General features: G+C 34.3%; 1 protein-coding gene across 6 annotated transcripts in view; it reads right to left on the minus strand.

Moving 5' to 3' along the window:
* WAC (WW domain containing adaptor with coiled-coil) overlaps positions 1–18,312 on the minus strand; it is a 94,766-nt gene that overhangs the window by 13,954 nt on the left and 62,500 nt on the right. For 4 of the 6 annotated variants that reach the window (XM_036267044.1, XM_036267051.1, XM_036267060.1 and 1 more), the window contains exons 5-7: positions 16,329–16,444; positions 15,667–15,779; positions 11,147–11,455 (exon numbers count right to left, since the gene is read on the minus strand). In XM_036267044.1, coding sequence (XP_036122937.1) covers positions 11,147–11,455; positions 15,667–15,779; positions 16,329–16,444 — 538 coding nt within the window. The remainder of the gene's footprint in view (positions 1–11,146; positions 11,456–15,666; positions 15,780–16,328; positions 16,445–18,312) is intronic. The other 2 variants (XM_036267086.1, XM_036267078.1) reach the window with 1 other exon arrangement.

Below are 18,312 nucleotides of genomic sequence, written 5' to 3' on the forward strand. Positions count from 1 at the left end.
ATATTCTTTGAACAATATTACTCTAAAGACTAAATATGAAAATTTACAGTATTTTTCACTGCCTGTCCATTGCCATCATTGGTCGCATGCATGCTCCAAGTAAGGGGCCTGTCTCAGTGGGCTCTGTCCTACTGCTGCAGCATTCATTCCCACCTGGTTGAAGTTAATATCTGACAATGTGAAGGAGCAGATCTACAAACTGGCCAAGAAGGGCCTGACTTCCTCACAAATCAGTGTGATCCTGAGACACTCACATGATTTTGCACAAGTACATTTTCTGACAGGCAATAAAATCTTGAGAATTCTTTAGTCCAAAGGACTTGCTTCTGATCTTCCTAAGGATCGCTACCATTTAATCAAGAAAGCTGTTGCTGTTCAAACTCAACTTGAGAGGAACACAAGAATAAGTATGTTAAATTCCATCTGATTCTGATCGAGAGTGGTAGTCACCATTTGGTTCAATATTATAAGACCAAAAGAGTCCTCCCACCAATTGGATATAGGAGCCATCCAAAGCCTATGACCTAGTTGCATAAAACATCTATTTACCCAAGCAATAAAATCAGTTTAACTAGAAAAATAAAATTGCTAAAACATCTTTAATTTCCCATTCATATGCATTAACTGAAGATTTAAACTCATATGTATAATATGTAACTGATTTAAGACTGTTACTTTGATGTATATGTTTCAAGCACACTAAACATTTAAATGTAATTGTAAATCTTCATTTCGAATTCTAGAAACTAAACATTCATTAATCTTCATGCTTCAAAAAAAGCTGCGTATTACTAACAAGCTTACTGAAAATGAACTCCTCTACCAGCCTTTTTATAAAAAATGCTACTGTAATGGTCAAGAACTAGGGGCAGTAGTCTCTAAAATATGAACCTCAGGATGTATTGATCAATTATGACCATCAAGTCAGATGGCCCAAGACATTTTAATTTTTGAAGGAAAACATTTTAAAGGAGGGTACATAAATCTAGCAGACTGCTTTGCTGTTTAAGATTCATACAGGGGTGAGCATAAGTAGGTTTACAGTTGTATTATTCTTGTATGTATTATTATTTATTAACTATTGCATTATTTTCCATAAGAACAATCCAGATCTAATAAACTTGGTAAAGCCCAAGCATATGTTGAACTTGTAAAAGTTCTATGGGTGAGCCTGGCAGTCCTTGCTGGTTATGAGGGGAAAAAAGAGAACTTCCAAGGTTCTTTTAGCTTTAAAAATAAAAGGAAACAAAACCAATAATAATAAACAAAACAACACAGCACAAACATGGAGGACTGAATGCAGAAAGGATTAAAATCAAAGTCAAGAAAGCTAGTCTTCAGCATGCTATTTTCACACTATTTATATATGTATGTATGTATGTATTTTAATGTGTTTTAAAAATTGACTTCAGAGAAAGAGGGGAAGGGAGTGGGGAAAATATAAACATCAACGTGAAAGAGAAACATCAATAGGCTGCCTGCCTCCTGCACAGGATCGAACCCACAACCTGGGTATGTGCCCTGACTAGGAATTAAACCAGTGACTTTTTGGTGCACGAGGCACTGTTTAACCAACTCAGCCACAACGGCCAGGGCTATTTTCACACAATTTTTAAGAACAGAGCATCACCCACCCCCATATAAATGGCCTTCCAAAGCATGTTACATGTTATTTAAACATTTTAAATATTATTTGCCTCAATCTCTAAGTAAAAGTGGGAATGATTTATTGGGTTTATTTATATTTTAAAAGCTATACTGAAAGGTAGTCTTAGTTTTATCATTAAAATATAAAAGTATTGTTGTGTCTCATTTGTGTTCAGAGTATCCTAACACAGATCTATTATATTAGCTAGTATCTTCTACATAGTTTACCATCTCTCCCTTCTACTAGAACATGAACTCCTTCAGGAGAGAAATTTTGTTGTATTTATTTCTGTAGCCCTGGTACAAAATGGGGCTTGGCACCAAGATAGCATCAACATGTATTTGTTGATGCGCTGCCTGAATCTGTAATAAAGATTGTGCTAGGTGACCATATATGTTCTCTCTCCAGGTTTAAAACTTACGATAATGTGCCCTGGCCAGTTTGGCTCAGCAGTAGAGCGTCGGCCCACGAACCAATGAGTTGTGGGTTCGATTGCGGCCAAGGCACGTACCTAAGTTGCGGTTTGTCCCTGGCCCTGGTCAGGGTCATGCGGGAGGCAACCAGTTAATGTGCCCCTCTAATGTTGATGTTTCTCTCTCTCTCCCTTTCTCTCCATCCCACTCTACATGAAGATAAATAGAAAAATATCCTTGGGTGAGGATTAAAAAAACAAACAAAAACTTATGATAATGAGGAAAAGCCTAGAGTTGCCATAAATAATTGACAAAGCAGACAACAGCTCACTTTATGCTATTTTCATAAAGCTGAGTTAACACTGTATAGTCTTAAGAGACAAATTTAACTTAAACAATCTTATAAAATACACAACCACCTTTTTATACAAAAAGGCAACAAAGCTACTGTTCAGAACAAGGAAACACTCACTGAGTTTATCTACACATTTAAATTTTTTTTTTTGTAAATCCTCACTGGAGGACATTTTCCCCCCCTTTATCTTCAGATGGGGGGGGGGGGGGGAGCGGCGGCATCTATGTGAGAGCAACACATAGATTGACTACCTTCCGCAAGACTGACCAGGGCCAGGGACTGAACTGAACTGCAACCTAGGTGTGTGCCAGCACCTTGACTAGAATCGAACCCATAACTCCTTGATCCGCGGGCCGATGCTCCAACCACTGAGCCAAACCAGCCAGGGCTATACATTTACTTTTAATTAACATTTCTATTTGCCTGAGACCTTTTAATCTAGAATCTAATGTTTTAGGGTGAGAAAAATACATATTCATACAGATTTGTACCAAACTAAACAAATTAAAAATTTAGAAAATGGAAATAGCTACCTAAAGACAAACCATGAATTTACATAAAAGAATTAGTGTTTTTCATTACAACGCCATTTTAATAAACTATTCTGCTTTTTAAGAATATTAGCCTTTACTCACTCCTTAAATGCAAACTTTCCCAAAGCATTCAAGAAACCTAGGTTATTTTAAGTATTTTTTTTTTCGGTCTTTGGCAATAGAACGGTCCCTAGTTTAAGTTCTAGCATATTTATTTTGTTAGATAAATAACAAATTTTATTTTTGCCTATAATATTTTTAAGAATAGCTATCTCTTCCTAGGATATAAGTATGTTCCCCTTTGACTTTAAATTATATATATTTTCTTTGATAAAAAACCTTTCTCTCCCTTTATGTTTGTAACTAAAAACTGTTCAGTTATATTTCCAATTTTTTACCAGTAGAGGAATCAACCTACCAGCAACTAGACTTCACACAGAAATGTTACTACAACCTAATTTTTTAAGGTTTATAGTATCATTTCCTTTTAAGTTATAGGTACCCTTTCAAAATACCCACGAGAGCATAAACCAAAGTCAAAATTCATTTCTAATTTACATTTTTCTGTTATAAAAAGTAACTCCTTTGAAAAAGATACTGCATATAACAGTAAAAGGTACTAATTACATTTTTAATTTCCTACAATGTTCTGACATGTTATAACACTGAACAGGACATGTGAACAAAGCTGAACACTAGTCGTGCAACAAAGGCAACCTGCTTTTTCTATTTTCTAGTAATGTTGTTAACAGAAGAGTATAACATAGGGAAGTTATAAAGGGAAACCAAGTTTACTAGTGGAAAAACATAAGACAGCTAGGTGATACCACCTGATATATAATCTGGACTTCATTTTACTTTTTATTTTATAATTCATGAATATTTTAATCACATATCTATTCAGAATATTTTTTAAGTTATGTATTTTTTTTATTTATTTTTGTTACAGATGTTTCTCCTTTTTCCCCAACTGAGTCCCCCTCTCTCTCCCTCCCTCCCTCCCTGCCTGTCCCCAGCTTTGTTGTCCATGTCCATTGTTCATGCATACATGCACATAAATTCTGTGGTTTATCTCTCCACCACCCCCTCTTCTGGGGAATGTCAGTCTGTACCCCACTTCCACGTCTCTGGGACTACCCCATTACTCAGACAGTTATGTTCATTATATTCCACAAGTGAGATCATATGATACTTGTCATTCTCTGTTTGGCTTGTTTCGTTTAAGATAATACTTTCCAGGTCCCTCCAAGTCGTCTCAAAGGATAGGAGATCTTTCTTTCTTACAGCTGCATAGTACTCCATTGTGTATATGTACCACGGCTTTTTTATCCGTTTGTCTACTGAGGGACATTTGGGCTGTTTCCAGATCTTAGCTATTGTAAATAGTGCTGCTACGAACATGGGGTACATATATTCTTTCTGATTGGTGTTTCAGGCTTCTTAGGGTATATTGCTAGAAGTGGGATCCATTCAGAATATTTTCCATGCATTTACAAATGTAAATAAATATAGCACTGATGTTTTGTTATATAAAGATATATTTTTGTAACTTGATTTTTTTTTATTCAATTGAGTAAAATCTTTATGTTTATGTAAGGATAAGCAGCGTATTATAAAACTTTTAACAGATTTTGCTATACTTAAGTGACCTCTGCAATAACTAACTTACACACCAAATGTGTTTCTCTGCATTCAATTGTCACTAACCTTAAGGGTGAAAAATCTCATTTTAATTTTTTGTTTGTTTTAATCTTAATTTCCAGTATGTACTGGTAATTGCTCTCTTGAAATTTTTTTTATGCTGGTAATATACATATAACATATAATTAACCATTTTAACCATTTCTAGGTTTACAATTCAGTGGCATTAAGTACATTCACACTTGTGCAACCATCAACACTATGCATCTCCAGAACTTTTTCATCTTTCCAAACATATAATTTCGACCCAATTAAACAACAGCTCCCAATCTCCCATGCCCTGAGTAACCAATATTTGACTTTCCATCTCTCTGAATTTGCCCATTCTAGGTACCTTATGTAAGTAAAATCAAACAGTATTTGTCCTTTTGTGTCAGGCTTATTTCACTTAGCATAAGGCTTTCAAGTTTTACCCGTGTTGCAGCAGTATGCATCAGAATTTCATTCCTATTTAAAATTGAGAAAAATCACAATTGCATGTATCATAATTTGGTTATCCCTGTATCTGGACACTTGGGTTGTTTCCACTTTTTGGCTACTTTGAATACTGCTGCTATGAACATAGTGTATAAACCTCTTTGATTCCCTGGCCTTTTCCATTCTTTTAGTTATATACCTAGGCATGAAATTGCTGGGATCCTATGACAAAATTCTATGTTTCATTTTTTTATTTGTTTTTTCTTTTTGGTACGTGCTCCTAGCGGGAACCGAACCCGGGACTCTCTGATCCGCAGGCTGACGCTCCAACCACTGAGCCAAACCGGCCAGGGCCTATGTTTCATTTTTTGATGAACTGCCAAACTGTAATTCACAGCAGCTATTGTCATTTTACATTCCTACTTGCAACACATAAGGGTTCCAATTTCTCCACATCCTCAAAAACACTTATTTTTCATTGCTGTTTCTATAAAGCCATCATAATGGGTATGAAGTGGTACTTCACTGTTTTCCCTGATGACTAATGATGTAGAGGACCTTTTCATGTGTTTATTGGTCATTACATTATCTTCCTGCTTGGAAAAATATATCTGTTCAAGTCTTCTGTACATTTTTGAACTGGGTTGTTTCATTTGGTTACTGAGTTACAAGATTTTATATATTCTTGATATTAATCCCTTAGTAGATGCATGACTTGCAAGTATTTCCTCCTGTTTTGTAGGTTGTCTTTTCATGGACAAAAGTGTTAAATTTTGATGAAGTCCAACTGATATAAGTTTTCTTTTGTTGCCTGTATTTCTGGTGTCACATCTAAGAAATCAGTACCAATGTTAGGAAGATTGTCCCATTTTCTTCTTAAAGTTTTATAGTTTTAGCTGGTAAGTTCAGGTCATTGATCTCTTTTGAATTATTTTTTGTAACTGGTAAGGCAAGGCTAGTGTCTTTTATTAATCCTCACCCAACATATTTTTACCATTGATTTTTAGAGAGAGTGAATGGGAGAAAAAGGGACAGGGAGAGAAACATGGACGTTGAGAGAGACACATGATTTGTTGCCTCCCACATGTGCCTGACCCAACTGGGGCCAGAAATTAACCTGCAACCCAGGTACTTGTCCTCCACCAGGAATCAAACTCGAGACCCTTTGGTGCTTGGGCCAATGCTTTAACCACTGAGCAACACCAGAAGGGCAAGGTTGGAGATTTAAAATTCTTCTTTTGTAACTGCCTGTTCAAATCCTTTGCTCATTTTTCTACTGGATTATCTTTTTCATATTGCTTTAATTTTTAATGTATCCTCAATGTACTATTACATATATTGCAAATATATTACCCCAATTTGACATTCATCTTTCAACCTTTGTTTATTTTATCTGTCATAGAGAAGTTTTAAATGTCTTATGTGGTCAAATCTCAACTTTTTCTTTTAAAGCAATGCCTTTTTAGACTTGATTTAAAAGCCTTCCCCCATAACCTTCAAGTTATAAAACACAATTCTAAAGTTATTGACTATAAAAAACTAAATTCCTCCACTTATGCATTCACAGTTATTTAACAATATTTGAATAACTTTATGGGCAATCTTTCTAACTTTTCAGGAGTACTTAATAATCAAAAAAATTATTTTAAATTGAAGAAACAAAAGGCTAAATGTCACCGGCTATAGGCAATCAATGACCTATGTCAGCTATAAAGGGCTATTGCTGACATATTGATAAATCGTAGGCTCATTAGAATTTTACCCAGTCTACAAATACCATCAAAATACAAAAGGAAAGTTTATTCCAGTGAATAACTCACACCTTGTATTAATGAATGAATAATCATCCCTCCCGTAAGATGAAAACTATGGTACCAGCAAGTAACTATGTGTATATTAGACATGCTAATCTTCTAAGAGCTAGCTTGAAGTTACTGCCTAGGACTGCTGTGGCCACTATGTCTACTTTTCAAACTTATCTGTGCTAATAAATAATACAAAACTTGTTAATTAAGGTCATTAAACTCTTATAACTTGGGCACTTTTTTGGTCCAAAGCAAAGACAAAGGAACCATGTCTCCTGCCTATTTTGTCCCTTCAGAAATATGGAAGGGAGGGTGGAGCTAGAGCCAGTTTATAGAACAAACAAGGGGTTGCCAACTGAAAAAAACTTTTAGCACATCAGAGTTTGTTATTTTATTACATTTGTCCAATAAATTAATTTTGCCAATAGATGTTCAAATGTTACTCTATATAAGTCTAAAAGGAGGTAGGTATCTGACTTCCCTCGTTTCACCCCACCCAAGAATTGTTCTCTGCAAAATCCTAGTTTCACAACTTCTTCACACTTGTTTCCCTTCAAGCAAGGATAGATTTTGATTTATCTTTAGTTTTTTTCTCAAAAGACACACTGCTTTACACATGTCTAAATCTATTGCTGGTATCCTTTAGATACACAACACATGTACGATCTTCTTTTGCTCCAAATACATTTTTTAAATCATGACCAATGCAGGTGTTTCTCCCAACCCCCAACACACTCATTACCATTCTTTCAGCTATTTATCCATCTACAACAAATATTTACTGAGCATGTCTATTATTTGTTAAGCGCTATGAATAGATCAGTGGTTAAGAAAGATACTGCTCCTGTATTATTTCATACAGCATCCTACTGTTGACATCCTTAGATACAGCTTAGCTAGCTACCCTATTGGCACTTAAGACCAAGAGGCCACTTTTATTTGAACCATCAACCTCTTCATATAAATCATTAAGGTAAATCCAGACCAGGAAATCATTTATTGATAATAAGAGTTAATAGGAAGTTTAATTTAAATAACAATGTCTACACTGAGGAAAAAAATATATTTCAAATTAACGGGTGCTTCACAAATTTAGACAAAGTGAAAAGCAATCTTAAAAAGAAAATCCAAATTCTCATTTAACTTAAGGAAACAATATTGTCTTCAGTTCACATGCAAGGAGACTTACTTGGAAAGAGCGTAAAAATTTCCCTATATAAATAGGCAATTCCAAGGTAATTGAGTTTCTTCCTGTAAGTTCAATAAAATTATTAAATTTGTTGGGTCTTTCAATACAGTTTTATGAAAAGAAGATGGATTTTGGAGAAGCCGCCACTAACACCTGGATTGTGACAATGTTCATTACCTCTTCCTATCTAAGAGAGATCTTCTCCCTCGTGATGTTGTTTTAAGGAATAAATTAAAACGTATATAAAATACCTAGTATCAAATGTGGTACACTGTTAATTTTTAATTGTTAAGTTTGTCAGAAATGATGCTTGAAGCATGGACAGAGAGGACAGAAGGTGAACAAAGTACAAATGCAATAAAATATAACTTCTAACCCTAAACACTGAAGTCTAATTAGAGAAACTAAAACTATAATGTGATAAATGCTATAATAAACAAAAGTACAAAGTGTTTGGGAAACAATGATTGAGAGAGGTTAACTAATGCGGAGAACCAAAGGATACTAGAGCTGGCTCTTAATCAAAGGGTACCAAGTTCAATAGAATGGGAATAAATGAAATATGTCTTTCTTTTCAGCAAAGGCTCAAAATATGACAGAACATAACATGCCCTAAAAAATGTAAAAATCTGCAACAGATAAATTATAGGAAACATAAGAGTGGAATGTTGGAGGTCAAGCTACTAAGACAGACTGCAACCAGACTGTCAAATACTTGCTTGTACTTGAAGTATGAAATACCAAGTACCAAGTACTTGCTTGTACCTTACTATGAAGTATGAACTTTATTCTTTGGATAATAAAAAAACATTAGAAAATTTAAAACAATGAAGTGATATAATCCAAACTACATTTTATAATGATGCCACACAGTAAGTGAAAAAACTGGGGAAAGGGAAGCAGAGCAGTAATCAGATTAGTTCAGGAGAGATGACCTGAGTTTCAATAATGGCAGCTGCATAAATAAGAGAGAGAATGATAAGCAAATAAGACACAGGAGGAAAAATCCAAGATTTTCGATGGGTGGGTAGATGGAGGTGGGCAAGAATGTGGAAGAACAAGGGAATGGTTACTTGGAGGGAATAGTGCTGTCACTTACTGAGAACCTAAGACATACTGTATCCTGAAGAGATGTAACAAATGACAAGTGTTTATAGAAGGAAAGCATATATGTGAGCTAGAAATAAAGATCTGGGAGTCACTTCTTATATAGACAAGGTAGTCACAAGAATGACTACCCAACAAAAAAGAACTTGTTGCGCAACAAAAAAACTAAACAACCCTCCATCCCCTAAAAAAACACAGTAAAAGACTGAACGCTATTGATATTTAGGAGGCAAGAAAATAAAAGAAGTAGGAAATTTAACAGTAGCAGTATCCCAGAAAACACGGAAGAAAGAAATTTCAAAAAGGAGGGGGGGGGGGCAGAGAGGAGGGTGTCAATTGGGGGAAAAGAGGGGGACACTTGTAATACTTTCAACAATAAAGTTTTTTTTAAAAATACTATCACAAAACCAGGAAAAAATTCAGATGAAATTTACTCTCAAAAGTAACCATATTACTTAACCACAGAAATCAGAAGTTGTATCCAAGTTTTCCTAACTGTGGCTCTGATCTTACACTTCGAAATATACTATTCCTCTCAACAACAGTCAGCAGAAAACTATAAGCTTGACATCTATTTGGCTATTTTTGATCTATCTGCCATAATTTTACACAAGAATCATCTCATAAGAAGAATCAAAGTAATTTTGAGGAAATAAGCCAGAGGTACTAGAATTTGGTAGCAACAATTTCAAGGTGATGGTAAACTCAAACTTGTGTTTATTTAAGGATTATAATCTTATTCCTAGCCAATATTAACTGGGCTAACATGTGAATAAATTGTATTTATTCTGTTATTTGGGCATATTTTTTGATTCTTTATACTCAATAAAGTATGATGTACAAAGTTTGAAATAAAATGGCTGGGGGGAAAAAGGAGGTAAGAGCTAAAAAGTGTTAAACAAGAGGTAAAATGAGAAAAGACTTTTTAAGAACTAAAAATAAAACATTAAGATCCTTTAGGAAGTGCATTCCGTTTTCATCTCTCAAAATTCTCTCTGTAAATTTAATTCTGCATTAAAGTAAATATGACTTGCACACCTACCCTTGGCCTTCAAGTTGGGCTCTAGAAGGGGAAAAAAGATTAGGAATGGGGTGGGGATCAGAGAGACGAGCTCAGATGTGGCCTGAAGTGTGTGGCCGAACCTCCTTATGTCCATGCAACATCTCCTAAACCCCTAAGATATTTAAAAGTTCCTTGACATTTACTAACGCTAATGAAGCTAATTAACCTGCTAGTGGGTTTACCCACATTTGTTTATGGCCTTTTCATTTCCTCTGTTTCTTACAACATGCTATAAAACATAAGTTTAGGATTGTGAGTGGTCCAGGCAAATACGCTCTGCTTCTGTTTATGTGTTACCTCCCAAGAAGTAGTTGTCATAACTTGTTTGAACGTGGTATGGTTACTAGAACTGAGTTGCATAAACACAGTTTGGGTTACAAAGTTTAACTTCTATTCTTCAGACATTAGGACTCCTTATCTTGTGGCCTAGGACTCAGTTTTCTAATTCACAAACTGAAACCAATAGCTGAATATTATATAAAAGTGAAAAAATTTTAAAATGTCTCTATTCATATTAAATTTTAATTAATAAAAAACTGAGACAATTTCTAAACTAAACCATCAAGAAAATTATCACGAAAAAAAACAAAAAAATTACACAAATATGAAGGGACAGTCATTTGGCTTTGATAAGTTATTTAAACCATTACTAAGAATTATAAATTAAGCACTGGACTTTAAAGTGTCAAAGGCAAAAAAAAAAAACAGTTCTATGAGGCGTTATAATTAAAAATTAAAAGAAAAAAAACTAAATATGGCTAACTCTAGACCTATATCTATGCAGTAACATTCTAAAAGACTTTAAAAAAAGAATTTATAATTAAGTCTTATTTAAGCTAACGGAAATAATGTAATATAATCAGAAATTCAGAAACTACAGTTCAACGTGCAGCACATCTAGTAATAATGGCATACCTTTTCTTTCTGTTTTCTGTGCAGGGACAGAAGATGTGGGTGTAGGCAGTTTTGATAAAGTAGATGCTCCATTAGCATCAAATGATTTCTTTGGCTGGTGATCAGACTGTAGCGTAAATTGACTAGAAGGAACAGTGCTTGGGGTAGCAGTTGGATGAACCACTGGTTTGATGGGGTGCTGTACTGGCGTAGAACTACTGTGAGTCTCTGCTCTTGGCAGTCTGTAGTCTCTGTCATTGTGTCTGCTTGTCTGAGACAAAATATTCTGTGGGAGCAAACTACTGGCATCACTGGAATGCTTGTCTTCCACTTTAGTTCACAGTTCGAAAAAAGAGATGTTGGAATGACGGAAGGGGGAAGAAAAAAGATTATGTTAGAATCCTGTCTTGAACATCAGCTAATTTAGCAACATATGTGTACTTTTACATAAAACTGCAAGCCCAGTTAGTGTCTGCAGTTTTACTCCTAGCATATAAATATCTAAATACTGGAAGAATTTTAGCTCAACTATAAATACTAACCTATACTCAGATTTCAAGTGGGCTACTACTTTCTGGGAATTCTTTAGAGCCACACTGTTGTTCAGACAAAACAAAAATACTCAAATAAAATAATTTTTAATAATTAAAAAAGTAAATGGTCTATTCTTTTAAAATATAGACCTTAATTTTGTTGTTAATCCTCACCCGAGGATAGTTTTCCATTGATTTTTAGATAGAGAGGGAGGAAGGGAGGGAAGGAGGGAGAAGAGAAGAAGAAAGGGGGGGGGGGATACAGAGAGAGAGAGAGCGAGAGAGAGAGACAGAACCATTGATGTGAGAGACATATTGATTGGTTGCCTCCCACACAACCCCAACTAGGGCCGGGGATAGAACCCGAAACCCAGGTATGTGCCCATGACCCTTCAGTCTGTGGGCCAACACTCTAACTGCTGAGCCAAATTGGCCAGGGCTAAAATACAGACCTTTGGTTCTAATAATTAACTGAATTATCCACAATGATTAAACTGCAAAGGCATATTAGCTTAATCTCTCTGAATACTAAAACAGCTAATTAGTGGGCTCTAAAGTAGTTTGTGATAGGGCTCAAATGACCTCATTTTGGGATGAATGAATGAATAATAAACTATGCAATCAGTAAGTACATCAATTCATATTTTAATAATGCAAATAAATACCAGCAGTAGTCATAAAATTAAGTTATAAATAATGCTATCTGAAACTAGAAGTCCTACATCCACAGCACTGTAAAAAAATCTATTTGCTATTACTAGTTACTATAAAACCAGACCCTCTTCCAATTTAAAGCCACAAAAAATACTTTAAATTCACAAGTACTTTTGCCTCCAAAGAGTATAAAAGAGGAAAAAAATTTAACAATCATGGTAACAAACTTTGTATTTATCAAAAAACCTCTAACTTACATTACAACAGTCTAATCAGTAACTAAACAATCAAAACAGTATGTTTCCAAGTACAAAAACATTCTATGTAATGGTAATATTACCAAAGGATGCCTTCCTTGTTGAATACTGTGTTGTTTTTTCATATTCACAGTTCCTCCAAGTCTAGAGACCAAGACAACACAAAGAAGTATGCCCCAGCTACAAGTCAGTTTTCAACTCATCAATTCACAACTCCTACATGTTAAACCAAAACAAAAGGTACTGCCAAAAACTTCAATGTATCAACTTGCATGCACATAAAACTTTAAAAGTTTTATTATAGCATGTCTTTCTGAAAAGACTCATTACTACAATAGAAACTTTTAGGGACAGACATAACAGAAATAATACCATGCCCAATTCCCACCAATCCTGTCACTCGATTACCTAGAACTTTTATTTCACAGACCAAGAAAAATCCCTTTTAGTTCTGTATGATTACATCAGTCAAAATGTAAATGTATTTAGATGAAAATTAAAAGGTATTTTCTCTAACATTTGTAAGCTTAAAAAAAAAAATAGCAGCACTACACAACTGAGAAAGATACACATGCAACAGTTTTCTATTACTCACAACTCTACAGAACAGTTAAAGCAGTAACTATTTGCATATCTCCCACAACAAGGACATTTAGCAAATGTTGAGAGACATTTTTGGCTGTCACAACAGGGGAGAAGGGAGGTGTGCTACTGGCATCTCGTACATGGAGGCCAGATATGGTGCTCTACCTCCTACAACACACACAGGGCAGCATCTCACAACAAAGAATTACCTGACTCAAAATATCATTGGTGTTACTGTTGAGAAACCCCAAGTTAAGGCTTCTCTAATCATCGAGCAATCACTCTGATGTACATATTAAAGATGACAAAAATAATTTAATAGCAGCAATATCAAATTTAAATTTTTATCCATGTAATTTTCAATGTCAAGTTTGGATAATATTATTTGCTACAACGCAAAAAACAAAATCCCAAAACCACTCTAAAATCTATTTCTTTACACAACACATATACACACACTTCTTTCACTGGCAGTTGGAATTACAGAGCTTTAAGCCTTACCCTACATGAAACCGTGTACTGGTCATATGTGAAAACTGTCAACATTTTTTGGATAAAGTTAAACACTTAAATAGCTTAGTGGCTTTATTACTATACCACACCTAGTACAGCTAAGTTGACCAATTGAAAAACAAGCAACAATATAGCCAAGGCCCTTTCTCAAACATTATTTAATACTCAAAAAGTGTGATACATGACTACACTTCAACACAAACACAGACCCATTGACTCATCATTTGTACTTTAGAATATTAGCTAAGGAAGTAATCATATAAGTGAGCAAAGATAGGGATCACAGTATTGTTTACAACAGGAAAAGGCTAAACCTAAATATCCATACACAGACGACTTATAAATGAGGGCACATCCAAAAATAGAATGCCATGCAGCCAATATACCAAACACAGAAGTATAAACGGATATGAAAACATATCCCTGAAATATTATTGAAAATAAGGATTAAAAACAGTAACATAATTCCATTTCTGGTGGAAAAGATATATGTACACATTTTATACAAATAGAAAATTTAAGTCTATGCCCCCCAATGTCTCTGGGTCATGGGATTGACACAAATGATTTGATTTTTTTTTAAATTGGTTTATTAAAAAGAGAAAAATGTATTTTCACTTTCATCAATTATTTCTATCAGATCTCAAATTACTCCCCTTTACTTTACCCCAATGGAGAGGAATGACTTAAATGACAGGTTATTTTGAAAAGACTAAAGTAGATGACACACTATGCTCCGATCTTTTTCCTCTCTGGAAACCATCAGCCAGTAAGTGGAGAAGCCTAGCCCATAACTAAAAAAAAAAAAAAGTTACTTCTTTTTACACCCATGTGCCACTCTTCCAAAACTTACCTCCCCACAACAATTTGTTTAAGAGGCCCACAAGCTGGGTGCTATTATATTATTAAAAACAAAACAAAACCTGGAAGAAAAGTTTTTATTTCATTTTTAATTGTTTGCCAAAAGACACAATTATTTAAGATATTAAATAAAATGGGACTAGAACCCAAGTCTTTCATCTCAAAATACAATATTCTTAATTTCCTAACTTTAGTTCTTCAATATTTTTAAGAATTAAGTACTATTTCACTAATAAAAAAAAATTAAATGTTCTAAGCATTCAGTCCCACAAAACTGTGCTGTTTTATTCAAAATGATTTTTCCTAACAAAATATTAATTTCTTCTGCTGAGACTAAATAGATCCCCTACTTTTGTGAATTATACAAAAAAAAATGCAAATGCTTAAAGTCTAAGAATTCCTAGAACCTGAAAACTCTTCTCAAAATTTCAAAATATAATTTCAAAATTTGACAAAGGGCCCATAAACTCACTGTGACATTTAAATTTTTTTCTAGATAAGGGAATCCACTGGGAACATGATACCTCTGGTAAAAGCTTCAAACTCAAATTCAAATTTAATTTGAGTTAAAAACAAATGTTATGTTACCTATATTGTCCCACTTATCGACAAAATCTGACCTCCAAAGAACATTAAGGTTACACACAGAAATGTTACACATATATATGAACATGCTGAAATCAATTTCCAAATACAAGGATAAACAAGTTTTTCACTGATAACATAAAACACCAATAGGCAGTTTGATGTCAATTATCTGTGTGTGTGGCTCTGATTCAATTATTGGATTGAAACCCAGGGAGAAGTGAGTGAGCAGGGACAAGGAAGCTTCTATTTTAAAAAGAAGTCAATATAAAACATAAAATTTTATTTTATTTTTCTACCAACTTAACTGCATTACAGCCATTAAGGATAGTACTGAATGTATGTGTGTATTATTCCACTGTGCATACTTTGCCTATTCAGGAAACAAAATGGTGGAGGTTAGAAAAACAGATTCAACATAAAGAAAATCCTATATGTTTCTATTTATTTTAGTTTACATATATAAGTGGTTATACATCTGTATCTGTAGCACAAATTAACTACAGGAATGAATCAAACATCATTACTATTTCAAAGAAAAAAATATACTTACTTCCACTGGCAAATGCACTAGTGGCGGTTGCTTGCATCACCTCTCTTCTGTAATCCCTATCTTTTGGGAAGCTATTAACTGCCATCTTGTTTGCTTCTTTCTGTCTCTGTTCTCTAAAAATAAAAAATAAATGCATAATAATTATATCAGGTACAATGAGTCTACATATAACATTTCTGACCAAATGTTCAACAAAATGGTATATACAAAATAAAAGAACTGAATGTGGCCGTATTATTTAACTGGCAGATAGGATGCAGCAAATAACATTAATGTTTGGCATGGTGGCAATATTACACTAATTATTTATATGCCATTAACCCTACAACCAAAACTTTGTAATATTAACTCTCTCTAAAGGAAACATTTTGTCTTACGAGAATTACAAAGATTTCTAAGGAAGATGCATAAATGTGGATTAATATAAATGTTTAAAGTACACCAACTGTTCACAAGGCCCTTGTGGACAGTGGCTTAATCTGTTCTAGTTTTTCTAAGGGAAAAAGAAATTATGGAAAACACAGCTGATGGGCCAATCACTGCAATTAAAAAGGAGAGTAAATATCACTATAAGAAACCTTAGCTTATGTTTAATGTTCTAAGATGTTAACCTATAGAATCAAGAATGAGAAATACTGTTCAATTAGATTAAGAGCAAATACCTTTCAAGCCATTCTTTTGGTTTTTCCCATTGTGAAACTTCTGTTCGACAATTGTAGTAGTATTTTTTCCCAGAAGAGCTAATATGCTCAGACCAGTCATCTGCAGAATCATAAGGCTTAAAAATATTTTAAAAAATTAGAAAATGTTAATACTATTTAATCACTTGATAGGAGATATCAAGAATGTCAATGGTTTTCAAGGTATACATATGGGAAAAAACTAATAAGATAAAGATGTCCTGATCTAGGATATAATTATCTAAATATATATCTTAGAGACCGTAGCCTATAAAAACCTTAAAAGGCAACAATGGAAAACCCTATACAGCATCAAATTAAGCAGATTAATAAATATTAAATTAAATAGATTAATAAATACTAGTTTATTAGGCACAGGAAAATGTTAATATCACAACATCTAGACTTTTAAAAAGCATTACAAAAGTTCCCCATTATAATTTTAATTGCTGAAATCCAGTCATGGAGGGTGGGGGAGAGTTGTGTGTGTGTGTGTGTGTGGTGGCGGTTAGAGAATTCCCCTCTACTAACTGATTCAATGGCATGAGAGCACATCAGTTCTAAACTTGTAAGGCACAACAGTTATCACATCTAGTGTAACAAAGAACAATCTGCTTGTATTTACTGTTACTTAGTGAATAAAAACAAAACAAAACACATGGTTTAAAAATGTAAACAACACGAAACTAATTAAGGGCTATGAATTTGTTTCACCTTCAAAATACAGGAGATGGGTCAGATATTTACTAAACTGTGTTACATAATATAATCAGCAGTGTCATTTTCCTGTAACTAAAACTGGCCCATCTTTTGATAGTTCTTAGACACAGTCTCTTGCAGGTATTTTAAAGGGATTGTAAAATTAGAATGAAATTAGAAAAATCTGAAAGGCTCAGTTTTCATGGAACTGATTTCAAAAAGTGAAAGTTTAAGTGCCTGCACTGGCTGAAGGAAATCTGGTAGAATTCTAAGTACTTCAGATGAATTTCTTAATTATTTTTTTCAAAAAGCTTTGAGATTAAAATGAAATAATGTTATACTCTGGTAGCCTATCCTTCTTCTGGGTTCAACCTAGTACAGAGTGACACAACTGTAAAGCTTGAGGAAAGGAACTTTTATGCCCTGCCAACTCAGCTTTAATTTATTTTTTATCTTTATTGTTGCGAGTATTACAGATGTCCCTCTAATTGACCCCTCCACTCTGTTCCTATCCCATTGTTATAAGTTGTTCACAGGTCCCAAACTAATTACTGGTACAAAAAGGATCAAAACTGAGGTTTGCAGATTCCATTATTTCCACTAAATCAACACCAATTCCGGAAATGCCACAATTTTCAGGGAAGTTGAAGAAATAGTGCATATTCTGCTATATATTTATACTCTCAAGTTTATGTCTCAAAATAATAAAGCTATTTGGAAATCAGCCCCTGTGCCTCCAAGCCACTAAAAAAAAAAATCACTGAACAATTAATGTTCAAACCCCCTAGCTTCCACAATCAGGCTACACCAAGCTGTAGGAATCACAGACAGCAAAATTCAACTTTCTTCTGTACCACCCACTGTTCCCTATACCTAAACTATTACACAAACTGAGCCCTTCTATGATCTATCTGGAAAATTTTGGTTTGGTTTGCTTGGCAAGCAGTTATATCGGATTACTGATTTGGTCTGAAAAAACAGAATGAGATTTGAGGCAGGTGAACAGAGGACACCAGAGTAGATGAAAGTGGTTTAGACCAATGCTCTTCACACAGATGGTTTGTAAATGCTGTCTATCATGGAGGAGATAAGGAGTTTGCATCAGAATACTGCTTCCCTGGCACCAAAAACCTTGCTCTAAGGAAAAAAAAAATTAACTAAACAGTTTATTTAATGATAGTTAATTTGCATTCTGGCACAACTTCAGAACAGTTACAAGTTCAAAGACCAAAACCTTGAAGAGCATGAGCTCATGGCACTGCACTGA

The sequence above is a fragment of the Molossus molossus genome, unplaced genomic scaffold (assembly GCF_014108415.1).
Source record: "Molossus molossus isolate mMolMol1 unplaced genomic scaffold, mMolMol1.p scaffold_m16_p_1, whole genome shotgun sequence".
NCBI lineage: Eukaryota > Metazoa > Chordata > Mammalia > Chiroptera > Molossidae > Molossus > Molossus molossus.